The following is a 24,056-nucleotide window of genomic DNA, read 5'->3' on the forward strand; positions in this document are numbered from 1 at the left end:
GAACTAACCACTAGCCTCACAGGCATATTGGAAGAGCAGGGATATAAAAGAATAAAAAGTTATGCAGAATATTTTCCTTTACCACTACATGTCACTCTGTTCAGCTCTTTAAGGCCCAATGTTACATGGAGCTGTAGGGCACCCATGGCATTAAACAGGCTTTACTGTACTTCTCTAAATTTGACATGGGTTTGTTTATTCTTGGATTTCACACATATCAAACAGACGACAAATTGTTGCATTGGGAAGTCTGGAGACATACAAGTAAGGCTCACAAGCCTCATGAGGATTACGGCAGTCATAATACAGTGATTAGAAACATACTCATTACACATACACATTACCATAGACATACTGTTACATTGTACATGTAGCCATGCAAAGCAATTAACAATAATGACAGCTGCCAAGTTCTCTTATAAGCAGTAAGTGGAGTGAGGGATTTGATAAGTGACTCTCCCTTCTGAATTAATACATGCTGTATTACAGTAGAATGTTCCCTTAGAAGCATTGCTTAGTAAATCCGTATTTTGTCAAACAGTATCACCAGTATGGCAATTTTGGTAACTCCAAGTTACTTTAGCAGATGCAGAAACTCTGCACTCCGCTGAATGTTAGCATTTAGGAGAGCTTTTATTAAGTGCGATAGCAATACAAAGTTATTTAATATGTAACATTTAGGATTGCAGTCCATATTTGATGAAGGTCTATGTTCCAGACCGAAACGTTACACATTTGATAACTAGAACACTTAAAAATTCTCCTAGACGATACATTTTCTATATCTACTGGAACCCTATTCAAGCACCTGACACTAGTGGAGTTGCGGGCGTCCTTATTGTTTTCTAATTCACTTTACTGCAGAAAAATTGTTGGGGGCATTTGGGTTTTGCACAAACAAGTGTGATGTTTTATTCTTTTATGCACCCTCACGACTTTCTGGAAACATCAGCCCTGTAAGATATAGGATCATTTCTGCCAGTTTACTGGAAAAAATATGTCTTAAATCCATGCCAGCTATCAGCACGGAGGAGGCACTTTATTTATGACAACGCACAATGCCTCTGGTGGCGCAAGAATTATCAAGACTTGATAAATCACCCCTATGTATGCACAGTGCTAGAATGGAGTTCCTTAAAAGGGTTCCCCAGGACTCATAAGGTTATCAGTATTAGAGACGACTACTGTGCCTCAGCAACCCCTCCTGGGATGTGAATAGAATGCATATATATATGTGGGGTGGTGAGGAGTGAGAGTGTGTCCTGATACTTCGCTCCTTTTCAGAGTGACATGCAGCCTGACAAGTTATTGGAGGCATGGACGGCTGTAACGCACAGGAAGGCCCCGTCCCCCTAGCACCATCACACATATGTATGTATGCAGCAGCACACAGCTCATCCTATTCACATTCTGGGATGGGTTACACACATGCTGGAAGCCTTTTTCACTAAGAACCCCATGAATTCTGGAAAAGCCCTTTATGGTATCTTTAGGCAAATTTCTACAATACAGTAAGTGGATTTCAATTATTACTTTGCAATGATCTTGAGGTTATTAAAGAGATTATTCATGCATTATTTGTTCCTCCATTCTGTCCTAAAGTTTACATCACTGTCTGCAGCACATGCCCTGTTTACATGAGGGATATCTGCCAACAAACAATGATTTTTGTGCATTGCTAAAATGCTTGTTCCTTGGAGGAAATTAATATTCATATGAGCAGTGCGGGTGATCCTTGTCCTGTGTAATTGGCCCTTCAGACCCAACCTTGTTGATATTGTTGACAGGCAGGACATGTCATCAAAAAGCCAAACAGATTTGGTCTTAAATCAGTTCTGAATAAGACTGGCTACTGCTGGTTCTTTGGGGCCGTGTAGTGTTTTGGGGTCTATAATTGTGTCAGTCCATAAGGTCCTTCTATTGGCCAGCCTGAATTTGTACATTACCAGTGGACATCTGAGCCTCCGAAGACTCATAGGCTCATCTTTCATGACTTTTTTGGTTCTGGAGCCCTTATCATCCATTAAAGGGTTGCCCCATGAACAATCCTCTATCCATAAGGGCAGCACGGTGGATCAGTGGTTAGCCTTGCAGCGCTGGAGTCCTGGGTTCAAATCCCACCCAGGACAACATCTGCAAGGAGTTAGTATGTTCTCCCCGTGTTTGCGTGGGTTTCCTCCCACACATCAAAGACATACTGATAGGGAATTTAGATTGTGAGCCCTATATGGACAACTATTAAATATATTTGATTTGAAGGTTATGTGCATAAATATCACAAGAAAAAACAATTTTGGTGTGGGGATTTTTTGCACATTAAAAACTTAACTTTTATTATTTACTGTTAAAAGTTGAATATCAAAACAAAAGAAAACAAATAAATGTTCCTAAAAACTGTGTGTGGTCTTATTTGTATTAGCAAAAGTTCCACCTCCCAGATTATACACAACTAGGTACTAGGTCCTCACTAAGCAATGCTCCTGACCTTAGTTTTACAGACAGGAAAACTGAATTAGTTACTTGCTTTCTTTCTTATTGCATATTCATCTAAACTTAAGAGGACCAATTTCCCAATTATCTCTCACCGACTAGAAATATTGTTCTTGGGCTGGATAGTAAAGAGTGTTGAATATTCCTAACATATAGCTAGTAGCCATTGAATCCACCCATTTACATGCACACATATAGTTTGTTTCTGCCACATGAGCAATTAACTAGCCATGAAGGGGAGTGACATTGCTAGACTGGGGTGAAACTAATTCTCGGGCTGGGGAAACTGCTTGTTTCTTTCTGTGAGCAGAAACCACACTTCCACACAAACACACACTATTAGAATAGATAGGAGCCTATATACTGATAGGGAATTTAGATTGTGAGCCCTATATGGGACAGTGACTGTCAATGTCTGTAAAGCGCTGCGGAATATGATGGCGCTATATATAAGTAAGCATAATAAATAAATAATAAGGTAGAGGATTACTTGCACATCGGTTAGGGTCGGACACGGGTTCATGTGGCAGGTTGTACAGAGAAATGTAAACAAGAAAGAGGCCTGAGCACCACAGTCCCTTAAAGCAGCTGATCAGTGGCAGTGCTGGGACCCCACAATCTGATACTGATAACCTATCAGCTATCCATTTTAATGAGCTGAGAATAAATTGAGAAAAATAGATATTAATAATAGGCAAGTTGTTTCAAAAATAACTTCTGATATGATATCATGTCATTTTTATTAGCGAAATCACAATAGCAGCTGGGAAGTGACAGGTTTAGCTCTAACCAGCTAATATTAGGGGAACATTGCAATTTTTATGACATTTTTCTAAATGGATGAAAACAGAAGATTCAGTGATATTAAAAGAACAGATCAGGGTGAAATGGCAAACAAAGAGCTGCACAACATGTCTGTATCATTTATATAAATGGATGGAAAGGATATACTGTTCCATCTGTGATGTAAAACCTGCCTATGATGGATTTTTGATGCCGTAAAGCTTCTAAGCAAATGCTTTTCAGTTCAAAGGCAACTGTGCATCCCTTTTCTAATGATACATCCCCAAGGCAATCACATCACCATGCTGATTTGCTGCAGTGAAGACTGCAGCGTCTACAGTCTGCCCTCCCCCTTCTCTCCGTTCTGCTTAGAGCATCAGTCTGTGGCTAGTGCATGTAAGCAACTCTGATACCCTCACCTATTCATGCTTTGGAATGCTGTAGCGACAATACTGTGCCTCTGAAGAAAGCCCTAGTGATCCTCCGAGCCCCACAGCAATGCAGGCCAGCGCCGACTCCACCAGGATGGAATGTTTTTGGAGCAACTGGAAATGCCAGGGTAATAATGACAGAATCATCAGTCATGCATGCTCCAAACAATGACAGACAGAGCCTCATGTCTGAGCCAGATATACATCCATTTTGTTCTCTTCATCTCTTTTTTTCCCCGTTGCCTTATCCATTGTTATATTTTGTATCATATTCTTCATATTAATTGTTTATAGCTGTACAGTGCCTTTTATTATTGTGTATAGGCGGAATAGATTTTAACCTTGTGTGCTAGATCTTGTCTGTCCTGATTCATTATGGATGCATGGGATTTCTTGTTACCAGTGCTCTAGAAAATACTAAGCTTGAAGCATATTTATTTGTAGAAACAATGGCCTGGGCTTATATTAAAGGGACTCCCTTCCAGGGGGGGCACGCCCATTGTAATATCCGTGTCTGCCAGCTACACAAAGAAACCCATTTTAGCCCAGACTATAGACATGATGTCGGTAAATATTAAGGTAGGATAACACTGGGTGACATTCTAGGGTAATTGTGTACGTATAGGAGACGCGTGAATAAAATAATATCTAATAATGGTACAGAATAGTGGTCTGTGTCCTACTATGTGAGGATTCTACTAATATTACTCATTTTAGATGAAGCTGCGGATTTAATTGAATGAAATGATTCTTAATATTAGGTCTGGGTGTGGCTAGAGAAGCTTCCCCTCTCCCTGTCTGCCGTTCAGCCATATTTTTTTTAGTATCACGTCTTGCTTGCGTCCTTTGTTGTGCTGGAGAATCAGTGCCTAGCTCTGCTGGCAGCCTGGCAGTGAATGTTTAATTCAGTACCAGGAACGGAGCATTGTATTAACCTGTGTATAGCAATGTAAGCATTATTATATTCTGGGGAAAATAAGTCAAGAAATATGTGTGCATTATGTACGTATACAGCAGTAAAATATCTGAATATATATAGGTAGCTTTATAGAGGTAATGTCATATATGTCATAGTAAATATAGTATTTTTATGCCCGTTATGCTTGGAATGATGGCTTCAAGTCCTTGGTAACCATGGTTACAACACTCATTCTCATCCCCATCCTGTAATGATAAAGCAGATTTACCCTTTACTTGCTGCAGAGGCCTAACCCAAGGCACAATGCCTGGAAGGCCCTGACAGCTGATTTTAGATACAAAGGTCAGTGCAATTTAAATATATATATACATACAGTATGTGTGTGTGTGTCTATGTGTATATAGGTTTTTACCTATAATATAGCGATTCCCATTAGCACTGCCTTATATGTATCTACTGATTTTATGATAGTTCAGCCCCTGCTTTTCTCGAATGTACTAGAGCTCCCCACCTACTCATAGTCTCACTACTGCGGCCTTGATAGCCTACGTGTGTCTTCTTACATATAAGATGGCAGAAATACAGAATCTGAAACTAATAAATTATATTAAAACATAATTAACTAATAGAGTTTGGTATATTTTACTATATAGACCATATGATTTTGTAAATGTTTTGCATGTATGTATATTTACTACTGTGTTCATGGGGTTTTATATTAGATCACATAAAATCGCAAGGACACAGCTAGAAGAAGAGGTTGCTCGGCCATCTGTCTAGGAGGATGGGGCGTTGCTCATTTCAATCTACCTTGGCCAGGGTTCTTAGATATAGGGCTCAGTTAGTAAAATAAAAAATACAATGTGCCTATACAAAGCTACAATGCTTGTGTATTATAGCATTGTGTATGTGGGGCCCAACGGGGTTTATGTCAGCAGTATGAGCTTGTGTTTTCAGCATGGCGCGCAAACCCACAAAATACAATGTGAACACATTGCAGTTATCATATGTACTACCTGATGAAACACTCTCTGCAATAAGCCACAACCATTTTCATTGACAAAATGGCCTTTTCACACTTAATCACATATCATGCAAACCATTAGAATCCTAATACTATTATTACATATTAATTATTAGAATCTTAAATCATTAGCCTGCTACATATGAATAATATGTCATTACATAGCATTACGTATACATTGTACTAAATGAGCTAGGTCATACCATATGACATCACCTCCTAGCAGCATGAAATAAGCAATGTCATGTGTCAAAATAATCTTCTTGTAACACCACCCAGACATCAATGCCCGGAAGGCTGAGTAATTTGTCGTGTGGTATATTAGTGATCCAGATCTCTGTCAGCCACTATATTCCCTTTCCAAGCAGTTGATGTTGGACAGAGGCCTAAAACCTTTCAGTGTCTGGTTATTATGCAGATACAAGGACAGACATACAATATGTACAACATGTGCAGCTATACAAGGACACAGTAGATAAGGGGGCGCTCTGCCACCTTGAAAGACGTTTGTAGGAGGGACTTTTCAGAATGGTGTAGATGTTGCAACTACAAAAGTAATTCTAGTTCTTTCTGAGCTGTCCAATTGAGTTGGAGACCTTAATATTCATTGGAGGTCCCACCAAGTTGGGTTGCATTAAATTTATTACTGGCAGACTAAAGGACCACTCTATTTATACATATAACATAAGTTTCTACTTTTATAAGTAGTAGTAGTAGTAGGAACACTAAAATAGTTGTCCCATTTTGTCCCAACAGTCTACTCAATCTGCTTGGCTTGAAGGATGGGCCCTACAGTAGGCCTCAGTGCAGCCAGCCACTGTGTTCACTGTTCCATTTGGGGCGGGTACACTCACATTGGCTTGTCTCATGGTATCACATACCTCTGGCACTAAGCACCTTCTTTGTGGAAAGAATTTTAGGTTTAATACCATTTCAATCAGTTTTATAGCATTTAAAGACTCATTACACTATTTTTTTATGTAGATTGTGAGCCCCATATAGGGATCACAATGTACATTTCTTTTTCCTATCAGTATGTCTTTGTAGGTAATCCACGCAAACACAGGGAGAACATACAAACTCCTTGCAGATGTTGTTCCTGGCAGGATTCAAACCCAGGACTTCAGCACTGCAAGGCTGCAGTGCTAACCACTGAGCCACCGCGTTGCCTTCATTGCACTATTTTCTTACTCCTGGGTCCTATGAAAATAAACTAGGAACCCTAGCGATCCACTGTAATATGTGGGGGACCTGGCATTAACTGTTCAGTTTACTTGCAGCACCACCACAGGGCAAACGTAGCATTACACATTGTCCATTGATATAAAATGCCTAGCCATGTAATATATAGATATGCTGGGTCCTCTGGATAGTAGCTGCCCTCTACTCTAATAGAATGAGGCTCTGAATTTGAAGAATTCCCTTAAAAGGGTTTTCCCATCTTACAAAGTTATGGACAATTGCTTGGATATGTAGGAGAACAACTTCACATATTATAAATTAAAGGCCTAGCCAAGTGATATTCCATCACTTTATAAGATGGGTGAGCCCCTTTAAGGTAATATTCCAAGTAACTTAACCCATTTCCTAATTAATGTCCTGATGTACTACTTAGAACAGTGCTAAGGACACTTATGGTACATCACAGCGTACTATAGTACATATTCTATCCCCAATCACTGAGTTTCCTCTAAAGATACCAACTTCGGAGGCTGAGAACTTATTTCCTTATAGCATTTACTGGCCAATTTTAGACAGTGTTTATAGGGTTCAACATCCCAGTTTCTGCTACACTCATGTATTCCTATGCAAATTTAACAGAGTAGAGAATCGTTGGCATTCATTAGTGGTTGCCCATGTACAATAGTAACCTTACCAGAGGACATGTATAAGCGTAGGAACTTAAGTAAGAAAGCTGTCTGTTCCCAGTCTAGAGTAGGCAAAAGATTTCCATGGTAATGTTTGTTGGTGTAGTGTGCCATGGTGATCCGCTGCTTTCTCAGAAAGGTTAAGAGCAGCAGACAAAGATTCTTTTCAACAACCTTTTAGACTTCCACTTTTCTGTTCATGGCCGTGAGTGAGGATGATAAATCAGCCATATGGGCTCATGTACACTGCCATATGATGGATCAGTGGTCATTGCTATGGTCCCATACTTTACTTTCTTGTATGACTCCTAGGCTAATATTGTACAAATCCACTATACAACATTACATAGAGTGACTGAAGATACATAATGAGGACATGCTTAGGGACTCTATGTGTTGATGTGTTGGCTCCATGCACATGAATGCATTGTAAGCAATAAATATTCACAGTGAAACTTCTCCATAAGACCACCCCGTTTTTCTTCTTCAGATTTTGAGTGGTAGATTTTTAGTTACATCATGTGCTACGCACACTGACCATTTCCTTTGAGAAATCCACCCCCTATAAAACCACTTTTCAATGCAATTTTGATGGTCATCTCACTATACAATTCACTTGGAAAAAAAATGATGTTGAAGCCTTGTACTAAAATTAAAAAAAAAAAATCAAGTTTTCCCCATCAATCTGCACTCAATATCCGATAATCAGGGTGTGAGAATTTTAGAAATGTTTTAAAAAGGAAAAAAAATATTTTGCTTAGACATAAGTATTTAGGCCCTTTGTTAGGACATCGCCCATTTCTCTTGATCATCTTTAAGATGTTTCTACACCTTGATTGGAGTTCATACATGGTAAATTTGGTTGATTGGCCATAATTTGTTAAGACACACCCTTGTCTATATAATGTCTCACAGAGGATAATGCATATCAGAGCAAAAAATAAACCATGAGAAGGAAAGAACTGTCCGTAGAGCTCAGAGACAGGATAGTGTAGAGGTACAGATTTGGAGAAGGGTACAACACAATTTCTGCTTCACTGAAAGTATCCAAGAGCACAGTGGTTTCCATAATTCTTTAATGGACGACATTTGGAACAACTGAGACTTTAATCTGGGAAAAAAGGCCTTGATAAGAGAAGTGACCAATGACTCAATGGTCATTCTATCTGAGCTCCAAAGATCCTGCATGTAGATTGAGAAAACTTCCAGCATGCCACCAATATGAGCTTTATGGCAAAATGGCCAGAAAAAAAAAGTCCCTCCACAGTAAAAGCCACATAAAAGCCAGTCTGGAGACAGTAAAAAAAAGTGCCAGTTTTCCCAGCTATGATGAGAGCAGGGGACTAAAAGTCCACCATGCCTCCTCCATGTGCATGGTGATCCACTGCTATGATGGAGATGGCATGGGAGGCTTTCCGTCTCCTCATCGCTGGGGGACCCAGTGGTTGGACCCCCAGTGATATGACACTTATCCCCTATCCTAGTTGACCTAATTACAAGACTGAGTGCAGAATGCTGGGGGAAATTTGACACAATGGTGCAATGTAAGAAAATGTGAAAATAGTGAAAGGGTCTGAAGACTTTCTGAATCTGAACCTTTAGTTCCAGAGATGGGTGAACCACTTTGGTACGAGCTGTGTTCAACCCAAATATTCCAAATTGTTTGGTTTTTAACAAAACTGAACAATTAGGGATTTGTTTCAGACTAACTAAAATGGCCACTGTGACATGCTTTCTGGTATTTTATTATACTCTGGGGTCTTTTCATAGTATAATGATTTCACTTCTGGTTAGTTCCAAGCTTGTTTGACCCAAAATGAATCAAGGACCCGAGCCATCCAAATTCGAAACAAAACCAACTTTACTACATGTTCATGACAGATTATTCTTTTAGAAAAACTGAAAACCACTAAATGTTTGACCAATGGAATTTCTTTTTCATACGTCCATAAGTGTTGTTCTAGGAAATCATGTGAATGAAGAAACCAGAATTTATAGGGTGTATTCTACCTACAAGCATATATCACTTATTCAGCTGGGTCAGGAAGACACTATGTCTCCTTATGGAGACTGCCTTTGTAGATCAGCATTTCAGATGTGCAGAGTCTTACTACCGTTGCATGCGCTGCTCAATATTCTGGGAAAAAATATGCAAATAAGTTTTCCTCAATGGAAAAGGAAAACAATTCTTTTAGCACCACCTTCTGGAAGGTAGCTCCCTACAGATCAGTGCCTGGCTTACCAGAAGACTAGTGGCGTGACCTAGTATTAAAACCAAATCAGAATATGTCCTCCAAAAAGAAGAGAAACCCATCTCTTTGAAGGAGATATTCTGCTTTGGCTTTAATCCCAGGTCATGCCACTAGGCTTCTTGAAAGTCATGCACCAATCTATAGCAGATCTTCCTAAAGGTGACAGTAGAGGAACAGTTTTTCTTTTTCCTTGAAATTTAAAATGTATTCACTTATTCACTAAATAGGTCAGAAATGCCTGGGGATCCCTATGTATAAGATCCCTACCGTTTGTCAGAACAGGGAATGACAAAGGCTAGGAGGAGTTTAAGGCTAGCTGTGCACCAGCATTTATGGTCCGGAACATAGAGTCCATATATCAGCTGTATTTTCTGGACTGCATTTAGTCCAGAGACCAAGACTCACACTATCATAGTTTTATATCGTGACAGTAAATTTTTTTCTCAAAATATACTAAAAAGCTGTGATTTTAAAAATTACTGCAGCTTATACATTTAGATCTTTACAGATAATTCCAGCAGTTTGTTAAAAAATAAGGCTAAAATCACATTTGTGCCGGAGTCTCAGTTGGAGACTCCGTCGCAATTTTCATGTTAAATTGGAGTATGAAAAAGTCCTGCAAATTTTTTTCATCCAACTCTTTCAGTTTTAAAACGGAGATCAATGGCGTCTTCCAGTGTCTATATGTTCTGGTCCTCCGACAGACCAGAGCAACAGACTGGTGATGCTAGTGTGAACTTAGCGTAAGCTGGCCATATGCATTAGAACAATGTCAGCTGAACCCACAGATTTTGGCAGGACTGGCCAACCATCTATTCTGTATGGGAGATGTTGAGGGAAAGAAGTATCAGACAATTCGATTTTAACAATCTTTTTGTCATGGGGCCAGCAAGGGGTTTTTCCAACTATTCTACTGAGAACACATATACACTTGACTGAGCCAAACATGCTTGTGTATGAATGGGATCAGGAAAGATAACTTTTGGACATTTTGGACACTTTTGGCATTTCACCAACAGCTATCTAATGTCTATGGAAATCTTCACTCAACATTTTGTGCACATTGAGGGAAATTTATTAAATTTGTGGCATACAAGACATGGAAATGTCACAAATGTGTGTGTAAATTGGGTTTTTGCACAACAATTTGTGTATTTTCTTCAGTTTTGTGCTACCCTCACCACTTTCCTGAAGTGGGTGGTGGTAAGGGTTGGGGTGTGGACAGGACCGCTATCCCAGACAGATTTATAATTTACGCCATGTAAATTATTCCTGAAATCTATGCTAACTGCAAGTGGGCATAGATGTCAGTGTAGATGCAGGAGAGGCCCAGCAGAGGGTCCACCTGAATTTTGGGGAGGTGTGGGAAATGAAGACTATTGCAGCTGCCAGTCTTCATAAATCTGCCCCATATATCTATATATATATATCTATATATTATCGGTAACATGTGACATGGTGTTTTACTTTAAGCTGAGATAATTGTTTTATTGTCTATTTAATGGTCACGTTCAGGGGTGTAGATATAGGGTTTGCAGAGGTTTTGGATGCACACGGGTCCTGGTGCCTAAGGGGCCTAGAAATCCATCTGCTCCATGAGAAGATACTACAATTATAAGTGACACTTTGCAAGTAGGACTCAGGAGCTTCAAGCTATGCTAGTGGTCATGTTTATTATCTAAGGAATTTACTATTAACATACAATCTGTTTGTCAGGGTTTAGAGTTTTGGATGGTGTTTGCTTATAGTGTCTATGATTCAAATAGATGATCTCAAGTTCCTATCTCAAGTTTAACATGTCTATGACCAGTTTTACGGTAAGAAAAGCCTAAATATTTATGCATTTTAGAATGGGAAAGCTAAAATTTGGAATATTGCTCCAGTCTCTACATGGGGTATTCATTTATTAATATTGCTGTTACTTACCGGGCATTAGAAAACTCCTGTGTGAATAGTACAAACTGAGAAAATGTTCGGGTGGCCCTGTGCAAAATCTGTAACAGATCTCCCAACCTGCAATCTACCATTTATAATATTTCCGTCTTCATATGCGAGGGATCTGTAGGCTATAGTTATGCCTACGTATTAAAGTTTCCATGTTATTGTAGTGTCTTATAATGTTAGTTCTTCAAGAAATAAACAATACTTAGCAGATACGGATGAGATGGATGAGAAGCAGCATATTTTTCTAGGAAAAAAATCAGCAGTCATTACAATCTAAAGAGGTTGCTTAAAGTGGTTTTCCCATTGGAAATAATTTTCATATCAGTGGTGGTCCAAGTGCTCAGACCCCCACTGATCAGGAGAACAGGGGACTGCTCCATTCATTTCAATGAGAGCTGGAGATAGCTGAAGTACAGTGTTTGGCTATCTCTGGCACTTCAATTAAAATGAATGGTGCGGTGCAAATGTCCTTCGTTCTTATGATCAGCGGACGTCTGACCTGTCTGACCCCCCCACTGATCTACATGTTAACTCCTATCTTATTGATAGGGCATAACTTGTTTAGATGGGAAAACTTCTTTAAAGGTGTAAGGGTGGCCATAAACATTGAGTTAATGTCAGCTAAATTCGCAGATTTTGGTGGGACTTTTAAATCAACCATGTAATCATAGATGCAACTTCAAGCTCCAATGCAAAATCTGTAATGGGGCCTCCATGTATCTTGTGCTAGCTATAATACTGCTATCTTTTTATGTTGCCCCCCCCCCCCCAGGCTCCTGGGCCCAGCAGTAATTGTTACCTCTGCATGTGATGTTTAAGGTGTCTGGAGGCAGCTTCTTCCATTCTCCTTATTGATAACACATAGCTGAGTATGCATATGAATGGCAAGGTCGGGAGGGAAAGCTTTGGGATGAGCAATTGCTCAGCCAATACCTATTTAGGGTAAATGGTTGGCCTTAGACATGTAAAAAAATGATAACTGGAAGCGTACAGAATGTTGTAACTAAAAAGGTCCAGGCAACTTATCAGGCCGATATCTTTCCTTAAACTTGAGTGCGTTTCTGTAGGTGCATATTTTATGCACAGCCGTGACTCAATGAAAACCTGGGAGATGTCATGGTCTTCTGTTCATAGCTACAGAAATCCACAAGTATTCAGAACCAAAACTATCCAGACCCCTATATATGAAATATTGCCTGTGTATTGTGTGCATGGCTGGAGTAAACACATTCACTGAAGGAGTACATCTCAAATTTAACCTTTATTAGGTATGTTAAAAATAAAAATAAACAAGTGCCCAAAATGTGATTAAAAAACAAGTGAGGGAGTATATGTCCATTAATGGAGATGGAGTAGATAGAACCCCAACCCCTATTATATATACATACTCCCAAATTTCTTTTTTCCCAAAATTAGACAGATATATATGGATTATAGTGTCCGCTACACTGCTGATTCCAGGGGCAGGTAGGGGCTATTGTTATAGAGACATTGCTCCCAGTCAAGGGTCTATCAGATAAGGGTAGCAAATAACACTTAGCAAGGGCTATTGTTATAGAGATATATAGATTGCTCCTAGTCAAAGGTACATCAGATAAGGGTAGCAAATAGCCCTTAGCAAGTGTCCACTACTACTACTACCACTACTACAAAGCAGCCCTCATATGCAGATCAGTCTCTTGATGTATTTAGGGCTGGAGTAAAGGCTGATTTGAGCGCTCCTGTCCCTGGTGGACTGTATAATACCTCCTTTATGGAGCATTCACCAGCAAGCTGTCACTCTGCGGTCTACCCAGAAGGGCTGACATGTAGCCTCACATGCACTTGGCAAGACAGGCAGCCATTAGAGAAGATTTCCAAGACATGTAGCAGATGTTCCTTGCCTTTGGAGATAACCCGCAGCACTGCATTTTTTCCAAGAGGAGGGACAGTTGTCTTTATACAACATGGGGGCTCTTTATAAATAATTTGTGTATATTGTTATTTTTATTCTATATTTATTAATTGTTTTGCCAAACAAATATTATGATTGATTTCATTTTAAGTTTTTCCTAAAATTATATGGGTTGAAATGACTTTGAGATCACTGTATAAAGTCCCTAAATAGAAGGTGTATGATCTCTGCATGAATATTACAGTAAGTAGAAAAATCATCTCTGGAACAAAACGCCTACATATGAGAAATACATTTTCTCCCTGCAGGAATACTGATTTGCCTTTGAAAAATAGAAATTGCCTTTTAAACTCAGAAAATAATGTGTCACGTGTATGGAACATAGGACACAATATATATGCCAGAATCATTTTTCATTTGCAATTCAATAAAAGTCATTTACTGGCAATATGCAGATCTGCAGATGACCATGGCAGCCATTCAGACTACTCGTTTAATTGCTAGTAATGCATACTGTAAATTACAAAACGGCTAAGGTGCCAATCTGAAGATGTCCCCATATTAACACACATACTGTGCTTCTTTCTTCTTTCACTGATCACTGGTCTCTTAGACTTTACTCATTTCCTAATGGAAGGGTGGTTTAAGTCATCTTCTAACTAATGGCCATGTCCAAACAGAGATGGCTTTTACAAGTGCGCCCTATATTTTGAAGTCAAGGAGAACCAATTGCTTTATCGGTGGTAGCAACCATCATTGTCACTGTGTAGCACTGCATCCACTTCCAAGAGGGGGGTAAAATAGGAAAGGGGATCCAGAGTCACACCAGTGGTGTATCCCCTCTGGTTAGTGTCCCAGAGTTTGGACATCCACCTATTATAAGGCAATGGCATATGGTAGTGATAAGCCATCACTTTATAAGATGGGAGATAACTCCATTAGGACATATGGAATTTGTCGATGGGTTCCCTGTTCAGGACCTACAACTATACACCAAACGAGAGAGAGAGCCATTCTATCAGCACAGTAGCATTTACTTATTACATTGACAACCATTCATCTGAATACTAGATTAACCCAGCAACAGCCTCTGGCTACAGCATCCCCAGTAAGGTTTGTTGTTTTCCAGGAAGGCTAGGAGTGGAAAATAAAAAATAGAGGTTATATGTGGTGAGACGAAAATGGTATAGGTGGGAGGGTAAAAAAAAAAAAATCACTCAATAATACACATTCTCAATGCCCTCATAGGATATTAGAAAATAGGTTCTTACATTAGACAACCACTTCAAGTATATGGAATGACAAAAGTGAAATATACAGTCAACGCAAAACCAAAAGAGTAAAAAAGTGATAGTGATTAATATAAATGAAAGGATATGGGATCACTGTCTGATTAATGAGGTCTTACTATTGGGACCACATCCATTCAGGAGAACCAGGGTCCCATGTGAATGGAGCAGTGGTACGCATGCTCTGCCACTACATCATTTACTTCTATGGAACTGTCGGAAAATGTCGCTCTGTAAGTCCCATAGAAATATATTGAGTCTGCTCATACAGAGCACTTCTCAAGATCATGAGGTTCCAACCACTGGAGATAGGATATAATCACTCCTTCAAAACCAAGACTTGATTCACAGACTGTTTGCTGTTTTTATGAGGCAGTGGCACTGTTGCTGAAATGTAAAACATAAAAGTGACTTAAGACCCAGATGTAAGGTGAGATGAATTTTAAGGAATCCTGGTGAGTCTGGGTTGACAAACTTTACTACTAGACACCCACAGATAATGGGGGAATTACATTTTTTCTGCTGTGAATTATAATAAATATGTCCTGCGGTGGGGACCTTGTCCCAGTCAGCGCTGCACCTCCCATGAGGCGACCTGAAGTGACAGCTTAAGGCGGCGCTATGCCAGGGCCCCGGGAAGGGCGGCATTTTTGCTTACCTGGCTTAGCGTCACCGTCACCGAGCGGTGGATTGGGGAGGCCGCTGGAGCAGCGCTGCTCCAGCGGTCTCCCCTCACGCTCAGGCAGAGAGAAGGTCTTCTCCGTGCCTGTTCTCTGCCTGCTAACGCCGCTCCACCCCTTTCGCTCCGCCCCGCCCCCTCCTCCTGGGAGGGGGGGGGGCTTTCTGTCGTCGGCGAAAAAGGCAGGTTCACCCCTGGTCCCAGTCTGTTATGCTGTTCACCCTGCACCATCTACGTTTGCAGAAAGTGGTGAGCAAGGTGCAGAGGTGCTGTACACCATAGATGTAAACTGACATAGATAGGTTGATAACTCCCCCTTTGTTTCTTTACTAAATTCTCAGTTGGACAATTCCATTGTACAACCCACGAAAACAAGCTGTTATGGCAGATAACATTTTTCATTCATGTTGTTCACGTATACTTGTTAAAAGCTGGTTACTGGATGACATCATAGGATGACTTACTCCATATAAAACATATTTGTGTAGCATGATAGCATGATGTATACATGATGATCTACTTGTACTGATGTCCTAAATTGTAAAGTTTCATCACCAATGTGATCTTATGTTTTTCCTCTACAGCGATAGACTTGTTATACTGGCGAGATGTGAAGCAGACTGGGATTGTCTTTGGAAGTGTCCTTTTGATGCTTTTCTCATTGACTCAGTTCAGCGTGGTCAGTGTCATCGCCTACCTAGCACTTGCTGCCCTCTCAGCCACAATCAGCTTCAGAATCTACAAGTCCGTTTTACAAGCTGTACAGAAAACCGATGAAGGACACCCTTTCAAGTAAGTGCTTTCTTACCAGACTGCTAGGCTAATCCATTGCATATCACATGGTAAAGTCAAAGGTACTGGGAAGAGCAAGAAGTTATTCACATTCACAGTAGTGAACAGACTTTACATAAATATATATTCAACCATTCAATGAGCAAAAAGAAACCCACATCACATAGCACCAGAATCCCATTTCAATCCCATTGAATTACTGGTTAGTACAAAATCACAAGCAAACTTATAAAATATGACCTTGCATCAAGGAAATGCCAAAAACTCAGATGAATTAGTCCATCTATCTTCTGTCCTGAGACTTCATGGTCTGTGCTGGGGTCTCTAAGACAATTGTTAAAACACATGACCACATGCAGTTTATGGTTTTCAAGTGGCAGCTTGGCTCATTCTTTTTTTGTGTATTACTCATGCCCTTCCCCTAGGTGACCTGTAAGATTCTGGGTGAGACCTAGCTTATCAGAGTAATTGCTTATCATTGAACAGCTTAAGTGCAAGTAAATGCTCAACTTGCCAAAAAGGAGAAAAATCTAAAAATATCCTAAAATAGTCAAAAGTGGCTTAAAAAATTAAAGGCCTTGTTCACTTTGAGCAATCCCTTTTTGTTGGAAGGGTCACCAGATGATAATCTACTCTTTGGGCCTCAGTTATTTAGATGTAATCTATAAAGGAACCCAAAAGTCAAGTGTTCTTCTTAAACACCACTACTGGAAAAATGAAACATTACGCTCTACTCATTGAAATCAATTGGCTGCCTCTAATAAACAAATGTGCTATGACCTCTGACGTGAAAACGGATCTTGGAACTACTCTCTACTCTGCTTTCTACTCCTCTTGTCACAGTTGGTTAGAGGTTTGGTAGTCTTAACCAAAGCTAAAAGGGAACCCCAACTTAATCTGCTATGTATGTCTCAGATGTTGACTAAGAGTAAATTTAAGAATCTCAATGTGTACCATATTTAAAATCCCTTCATTTGTCTGTAAAGTATATGTTTTATGAGATAAGTGTTCCAACAGTTCTACTCTTGTCCATGGGTAATGTGATGTCTGGTACTGTGGTTCTATTTCATTTACCAGTACTTAAATGAGTATGAGCTGCAATACAGATACAGCCCATGGACAGCATTGGCAGCATATTGGAAAAAAAGCAGACTCTTTTATTGATATGAATCCGCCCTTTCCTTACCATGGAAACATGAAAGACCCTTATTGTCACCCTGATTCACTCTTGCCTTGACTACTGTAACTCCTTACTAAACTCTCCCCTGTACAATCTATGAATGCAGGGGCCAGGCTCATCTATCAGTCTAGACGCTACAGCGATGCCTCCGGTCTGTGCCAGTCACTGCACTGGTTGTCTTATCATTATAAAATTCTAAATAAACTAATCACCCACATCCACAAGGCTCTCCATAATGCTGCACCTCCCTACATTTCCTCCCTAATCTCTGTCTATAACCCAACCCATACTCTCCATTCAGTCAATGACCTATGTCTAAAATCCTCTAATATCAGAACCTCCCACTCCCGTATCCAAGACTTCTCCTGAGTTGCACCAGTTCTCTGGAATGCTCTACGCTGGACAATCAGATTAACTCCCAATTTCTACAGCTTCGAGTGCAAACTAAAGAAAGATCTTGTCAGACGGGCAATTCTTAATCTAAAGGCTTCTGCAGTTAGAATCCCTAAAACTAAACCTCCACTGTTCACTTTCCTGCATTATGCCACAGGACATGATGCCTTATGAGCCTGTAACCTTATATGTTCAGTTACCATCTGCATCTAAAAGGAGGCTGGCTGCTGACGGCTCATATAGCTTTATTTATATGTGTAATAAAAATAATATTTATCACAAAAACAGCTGGGCCATTATATAAGCAATGCTATCTCCTATGCTACCCCTGCTACCTCTTGTGTCACCCCCTCTACCTCATAGATTGTAAACTCTTGTGAGCAGGGCCCTCAGTCCCATTGTGTGAATTTACTTATTACTCTGTAAATTTTTGTCTGTACTTGAACCTTACAATTTGTATTATTATTATTATTATTATTATTATTATTATTGATATGGGATGAGCAGGTAGAATTGGATAAAGAAAGATATTAAGATTTTATCTCTTTTACATCAGAAATGGTCTACCATATTTTTTTAATGCAAATATCCGATAGGATTACAGCAATAAAGCCATTTCATTGTCTTAACACACCGCACTGTATTTTATTTGTAACATGTTCAGGAGTTATTAATTCTACCTAAAGTCAATAAAATGGTTCTTGGTATTTTGCAGAAACTACTTGGACATTGAGATCTCCCTCTCTCAAGAACAGATCCAGAAGTACACGGACTGCCTTCAGATGTATACAAATAGCATAGTTAGGGAGCTGAGGAGACTTTTCCTAGTACAGGACCTTGTGGATTCATTGAAGGTATACGTGTTATAAGTCATTTTCCTGTAGTACATTGATCATATGCTCAATAATATCCTGGTCAAGTTATGACACAATGCCCGATCTATGGAATAAGATATTGTGAATTATAGTCACTTATATTTTCCTATTTCAATTACTAAGATTGAATTTAATTGAATTGATGAAAAAATAAGATGAATCTCTGAATTTATTAATGCGTTGATGACATGATCTAAGACATGTCACATGGTTTACATGCAGTACAATTAGTCACTTAACATGCATGTGTTTATATCCTACTTGTGAGAAGTCCTGTACTCTAGACACATGGTTATATCACGTCTCGCTAATGTACAGGGCATCATACAGCACATGCCAGTTATCTCCACTGCTTCCAAACTCTCATACATCCTTTTCCCCTTGGAGTTGGTGTGTTTGTCATGCTGAGTAGCAGATGTGGAGGCTAGTGAGCAACAGCACAGCAGAGATGTCTCACTTGTGTGAGAATGCAGGGAGGAATTACAGAACAATACATACAGAATAGCACGCATACAAGCAAATATGTGAATAGAAGCAATCTCCAAGATGAGTGAGAACGTGTAGTTCTTTACATGCTTATTTACTGCAAGCTCTGGCAGCATTAAACCAAAGATACAGCACAGAGCTGGGCAAAATAAAGAACATGAATAGCTATTTCTCAGTATGGTGACAACTCCTGGTGAGCATTCGCACAAACATAAGACCCTTTCTATCTTTTTTACAAGCTGAAATAGAAGATTCATAAAATTTGGCATTTAACTGCCTTTTGTTGTCCTAGAAAAGTATGTGTACCATGAAATAAGCCTAAAAATATTGTTGCTATTTCCTCTTCTAGTTTGCTGTACTAATGTGGCTGCTGACATATGTCGGAGCTCTATTCAATGGACTTACACTCCTCATCATGGGTAAGGAAAAACTTGTGATAAAATTTTATACTATTTTTTTTTACCAAATTCTATCTTTGAGTTCAAAATATCTGTACCTGTAGTTACCACATATCCATTCTATGTTATTCTGTTAGCTCATGTTTGAATTGTTAACAGACCCTAATAAAAATAAAATATTTTGGAAGTTTGCAGACTGAAACTTTTCTGATACCATTATTAGATCCTTGGGCTTTGTCTGATATTACAGCATGTCCTCATTACAGTGAATGAAGCTAAATTATAATACCACAGACAATGACATAGAGACCAGGCTGCTCCATCCTATGTGATAGTAGCAATTTTAATTTTTTGTTAGCTATGCTCATGTGCTTTTGTGTGATCAATAATGATAGGTAGTTAGATGCAAAAGCATGAAACATTTAACTGAAATAATATTTATAAAAATTAGATTTGGAAGAATCCATCGAAAACAGGGCCATGCTAATGGTGCATTAAATAATAACTTTTAATGTAAAATAAATAAATTATATATATATATATATATATATATATATATATATATATACATAATTTTTTTAATCAAACTGATATATGTTTTCTATTTATTGTTATACAGCTGTGGTATCAATGTTCTCTCTCCCAGCCGTATATGACAAGTACCAGGTAAGAACCATTTTGCGTTCATAGCATCTGTTTGCAAGTATAACGGAATAATAACTTGAGATTTTCCTTTTCTAGGCACAAATTGACCAGTATTTGGGACTGGTGAGGACAAACATGAACACAATTGTGGCAAAGTAAGATAATATGTTTCTATAAATGTTTATTTCTTTATGCCCTTTTATCATAGGTTTAACCATTACATGATCTATGAAAATGTTGCTATATATACATTAAGAGATATTACCTGCAGCAACTTTTAAAGTCAATGTGTTGCATTTTGCAACCATTCATATGCTGAATACAGATTTATAGGAAACGAGAGGATTTTATAAGGCTAATGTATTTAGCATTGCAACAAGCCAAAAATATAGCTGAACTCTTATGGCAGACTAAATACGTTTTCCTGATTTTAAACATACACTATGGAGGTGCATTTCTAGATTTTAGAACATATAAAGTCTCTACAATTATAATTAAGAAGAAACCTTTTACATGAATTCCAAACTCCATTCTGGGACCAGCAGAGTTGTAGATATTGGTGGTACAGAAGTAAGATACTCCTGGGCCCTTGTGTCATCTTATAGGGCAGTAGAACCTCTAGGCCCCCTCATTCACAAGTGCTATACTGCAGTTATAGAGCTTTGTCATAAATATTTGAACAAAACTAGCATTTGTGGGCCCAGGAGTCAGGAACAAGTGTGCTAGTTATATTGAAGGCTCTGTAGGTGGTGAAGAATAAATAACCCTTTAAGTAGCTCCCTAGGGTTGGGTTCCTAAGAGTGTATTAGAGCGATTTTGGTATGACATATGTTGTGGTTAATCTGTGATCTTCTCTGTCCTATCACTTTGTGTCTAGGTATTTCTTTGCTGGCAACTTATGTAGGCCCTGTAGTTGTTTGAGGTTTTATGGTGTTGTGTGGAACACATTGCTTCTACCTTTAGCTAGTGTAGGTAGATCACCATTTCCTCTGGGAGGAGGAAGTTTCAAGTTAGGTTTCCTCCATGGACTGAGCCTCAACATCCTTGTGTAATTGCAGTATGATGTTACACCCTGTGCTAAGGCACTGTCTATATATACAGGCACTTTAGTGTCATTATGATTCTTGATGTATAAAATGTAAAGAAGTCCGTATTTTAATTCCATCCTGCCAGATATGGAGCCACTAATCGCAACTGTAGATGGCACAGCCAGTCAAACAGCATATTCCAGTCATGGACCACCATCTCAAAGTGGATGTGTGCCTGTCAATAACAACACGGGTGGGCAACACAGTGGCTCAGTGGTTAGCACTGCCGCCTTGCCCTTGCAGTGCTGGGGTCCTGGGTTCCAATTCCACCAGGAACAATGGGAAGTGCACTTACGCCGTGTGAAGGGACCCTTACATAGAACGGCTGAATAAAGACACAAATCCACCAAGTTCAACCAAGGGATCTTGTGAAAAGCTAAAGGACTCAGTAACAAGTTTGTGTCATGTGATTCTTCTAAATTTGTGGTCTCTAATCTGTGACATTCCAGCTGTTGTGACATCACATTTCACAGCATGCTTGGGGTTGTATTTTCACAACAGCTGGAGAGCCATGGGTAATAGACAGCTTTCTGGCCAAGTGAGCTCAAGGTGGTGGTAAAGGGCTTGAGAGCATTATTTCAACATCTTAAAATTGTGTGTAAAAAAAAAAGTAGACCTATGATGTCATGAACTAAAACATATTTTACTATTTTTCTATTTGCAGAATTCAAGCTAAAATTCCTGGTGCAAAACAGAAAGAATAAATAGTCTATCTAGTCCAGTCAATTCTTGGTAAATTGTGGAGTCTAACGTGGAAACAGCTGTGTTCTACACTTTACTTACAGATTTATTGCACCATTCTCTTTTCAACACTCTGTGTTTATGGAAACATCCAAAAAATCTAGGAGCAGCCCTTGTGAACCTGCTTCTATGCTATTAGAATACTTGCAATCAGCCGTGTCAAGCACTAAAGTATAGTGAAGAGATACAAAAAGTGTACTAGATGTGTTTCTTTTTTGTGTTGCTTAAAAGTGCATGATGTTGGAAGCCTAAGTAAAAAAAATTTCTTTAATTTCTTATTTATTATTATTTTTAGTGTTTTTTCTGCTATTCTTGGCAGCGCTTCTATAACTTAATGTGACGTGCGGCTAGGGCTTCATGCTTAGGGCATTGATGCAATAGAACAGACTTGCTTCATTGTCTCTGGGCCCGCTGGTTGGAGTTATTTCAATTATATAAATATATATATACGTAGAACTGTAGACTAATGTTTCGTGTTTTCCAGCACAAGTGAAATCAGTGTGCGGTACTTCTCTCCGTTTTTGTATGAATTCAACTTGCAGTACTCCTGTTGTAAGGGATGGGGATAACAGATTTACATGTATGGTAGACAGGTCCAGCTCGTTCGGTTTATTACGATTTGTAATCCATTCTCTGTAGTTCCTAGCGGACTTATGGACTCTGAATATTTGCACTTATTATGTACTTGACACTGAATGCATAAATAAAATGTCACTAAGTGTATAAGGTTCTCTTTTTGTTGAGCTTGTAAAACTTTGCCAAAACACATCATACCAGTCCTGACAGATGAAACAACCCAGTGAAGTTCTTGATGGTGACAACAGTTATTAATGGCGCAGATAACATATTCACTGTATCTATGTGCTGGTTTCCTAACCAAAATATTTAAATACAAATGGGAATAAAAATTGATTCTTGCCAAGGTTTTGTGTTTTCCATTTGCTCTCACTGTGTATATTGGATCTGATCATTTATATTTCTATGGGCTGCCGGCACAAATCCTAGTGTATATAAAACAGCATTCTGTCTATCTATCTATCTATCTATCTATCTATCTATCTATCTATCTATCTATCTATCTATTCATCCATTTATTTATTTCTGGGTTGACCTGTACTTTGAACGGGGGTTCCAACTCAGCCTTACTGTCACTTAAAGAGGACTTTCACCACTTGGAGCACATGCGGTTTTATATACCGCTAGAAAGCCGACAGTGCACTGAATTGAACTGCGCACTATCGGCTTTCATGTTCTGTGCCCCAGGTGAAGAGCTATCAGTGCTGGTACCGTAGCTCTTCACTGTCAGAAGGGTGTTTCTGACAGTCTGTCAGGAACGCCCTTCCTCACTGCAGTGCCTATAGCGCTGTACTGTGAGAGCGGTGAGGAATGCTCCCTCCCCTCCTGATCGTACTCATCCATAGACGAGTACTGGGGGGGCGTTCCTCACTGCTCTCATAGGCACTGCAGTGAGTAAGGGCGTTCCTGACTGACTGTCAGAAACGCCTTTCTGACGGTGAAGAGCTACGGTACCAGTACCGATAGCACACTTACAAATGACTGAAATGTAAATATGCCAGACAGGTTATCACATCTCAAAATCAGTCATTAGTAAATGTGCCAGGCAGCTGCAGCGCTATCTAACAGAGGTGTTCCAGATCAGTAGATCATGTGTCTTGTTCCTCCCTCTTTGATCTCTGCCCCTTTCAAGTGATAAAGATGGCACATTTTCCTTTCTACCTGCGCTCTCCCAAATGCTGATGCAGCCTTCGCTCTCCTCTCCAACTTATGCATTTTGGTAAGTCAACTCTGTTTTTAACTTCTGCCCCTTTACACAGACTCACCTGTGTTTCAAGGCACATCCTTTTTAGAATTCAACAGAATTAAT

At 39.4% G+C, this 24,056-nt stretch overlaps 1 protein-coding gene across 2 annotated transcripts in view; it reads left to right on the forward strand.

The window, feature by feature from the left end:
- Window positions 1-23,093, forward strand: part of RTN1 (reticulon 1) — a 191,445-nt gene extending 168,352 nt beyond the window's left edge. Inside the window, exons 1-7 of one of the 2 annotated variants that reach the window (XM_075282751.1) lie at window positions 3,609-3,832; window positions 16,158-16,365; window positions 18,654-18,792; window positions 19,649-19,718; window positions 20,317-20,363; window positions 20,439-20,497; window positions 22,095-23,093. In XM_075282751.1, the coding sequence (XP_075138852.1) occupies window positions 3,772-3,832; window positions 16,158-16,365; window positions 18,654-18,792; window positions 19,649-19,718; window positions 20,317-20,363; window positions 20,439-20,497; window positions 22,095-22,134 (624 nt within the window). In that variant the 5' untranslated portion in view covers window positions 3,609-3,771 and the 3' untranslated portion in view covers window positions 22,135-23,093. Of the gene's footprint in view, window positions 1-3,608; window positions 3,833-16,157; window positions 16,366-18,653; window positions 18,793-19,648; window positions 19,719-20,316; window positions 20,364-20,438; window positions 20,498-22,094 lie in introns of those variants that run through there. The other variant, XM_075282750.1, reaches the window with a different exon arrangement.
- Window positions 23,094-24,056: the final 963 nt, after the last annotated feature.

Source organism: Leptodactylus fuscus, chromosome 7 (genome assembly GCF_031893055.1).
Source record: "Leptodactylus fuscus isolate aLepFus1 chromosome 7, aLepFus1.hap2, whole genome shotgun sequence".
Taxonomy (NCBI): domain Eukaryota; kingdom Metazoa; phylum Chordata; class Amphibia; order Anura; family Leptodactylidae; genus Leptodactylus; species Leptodactylus fuscus.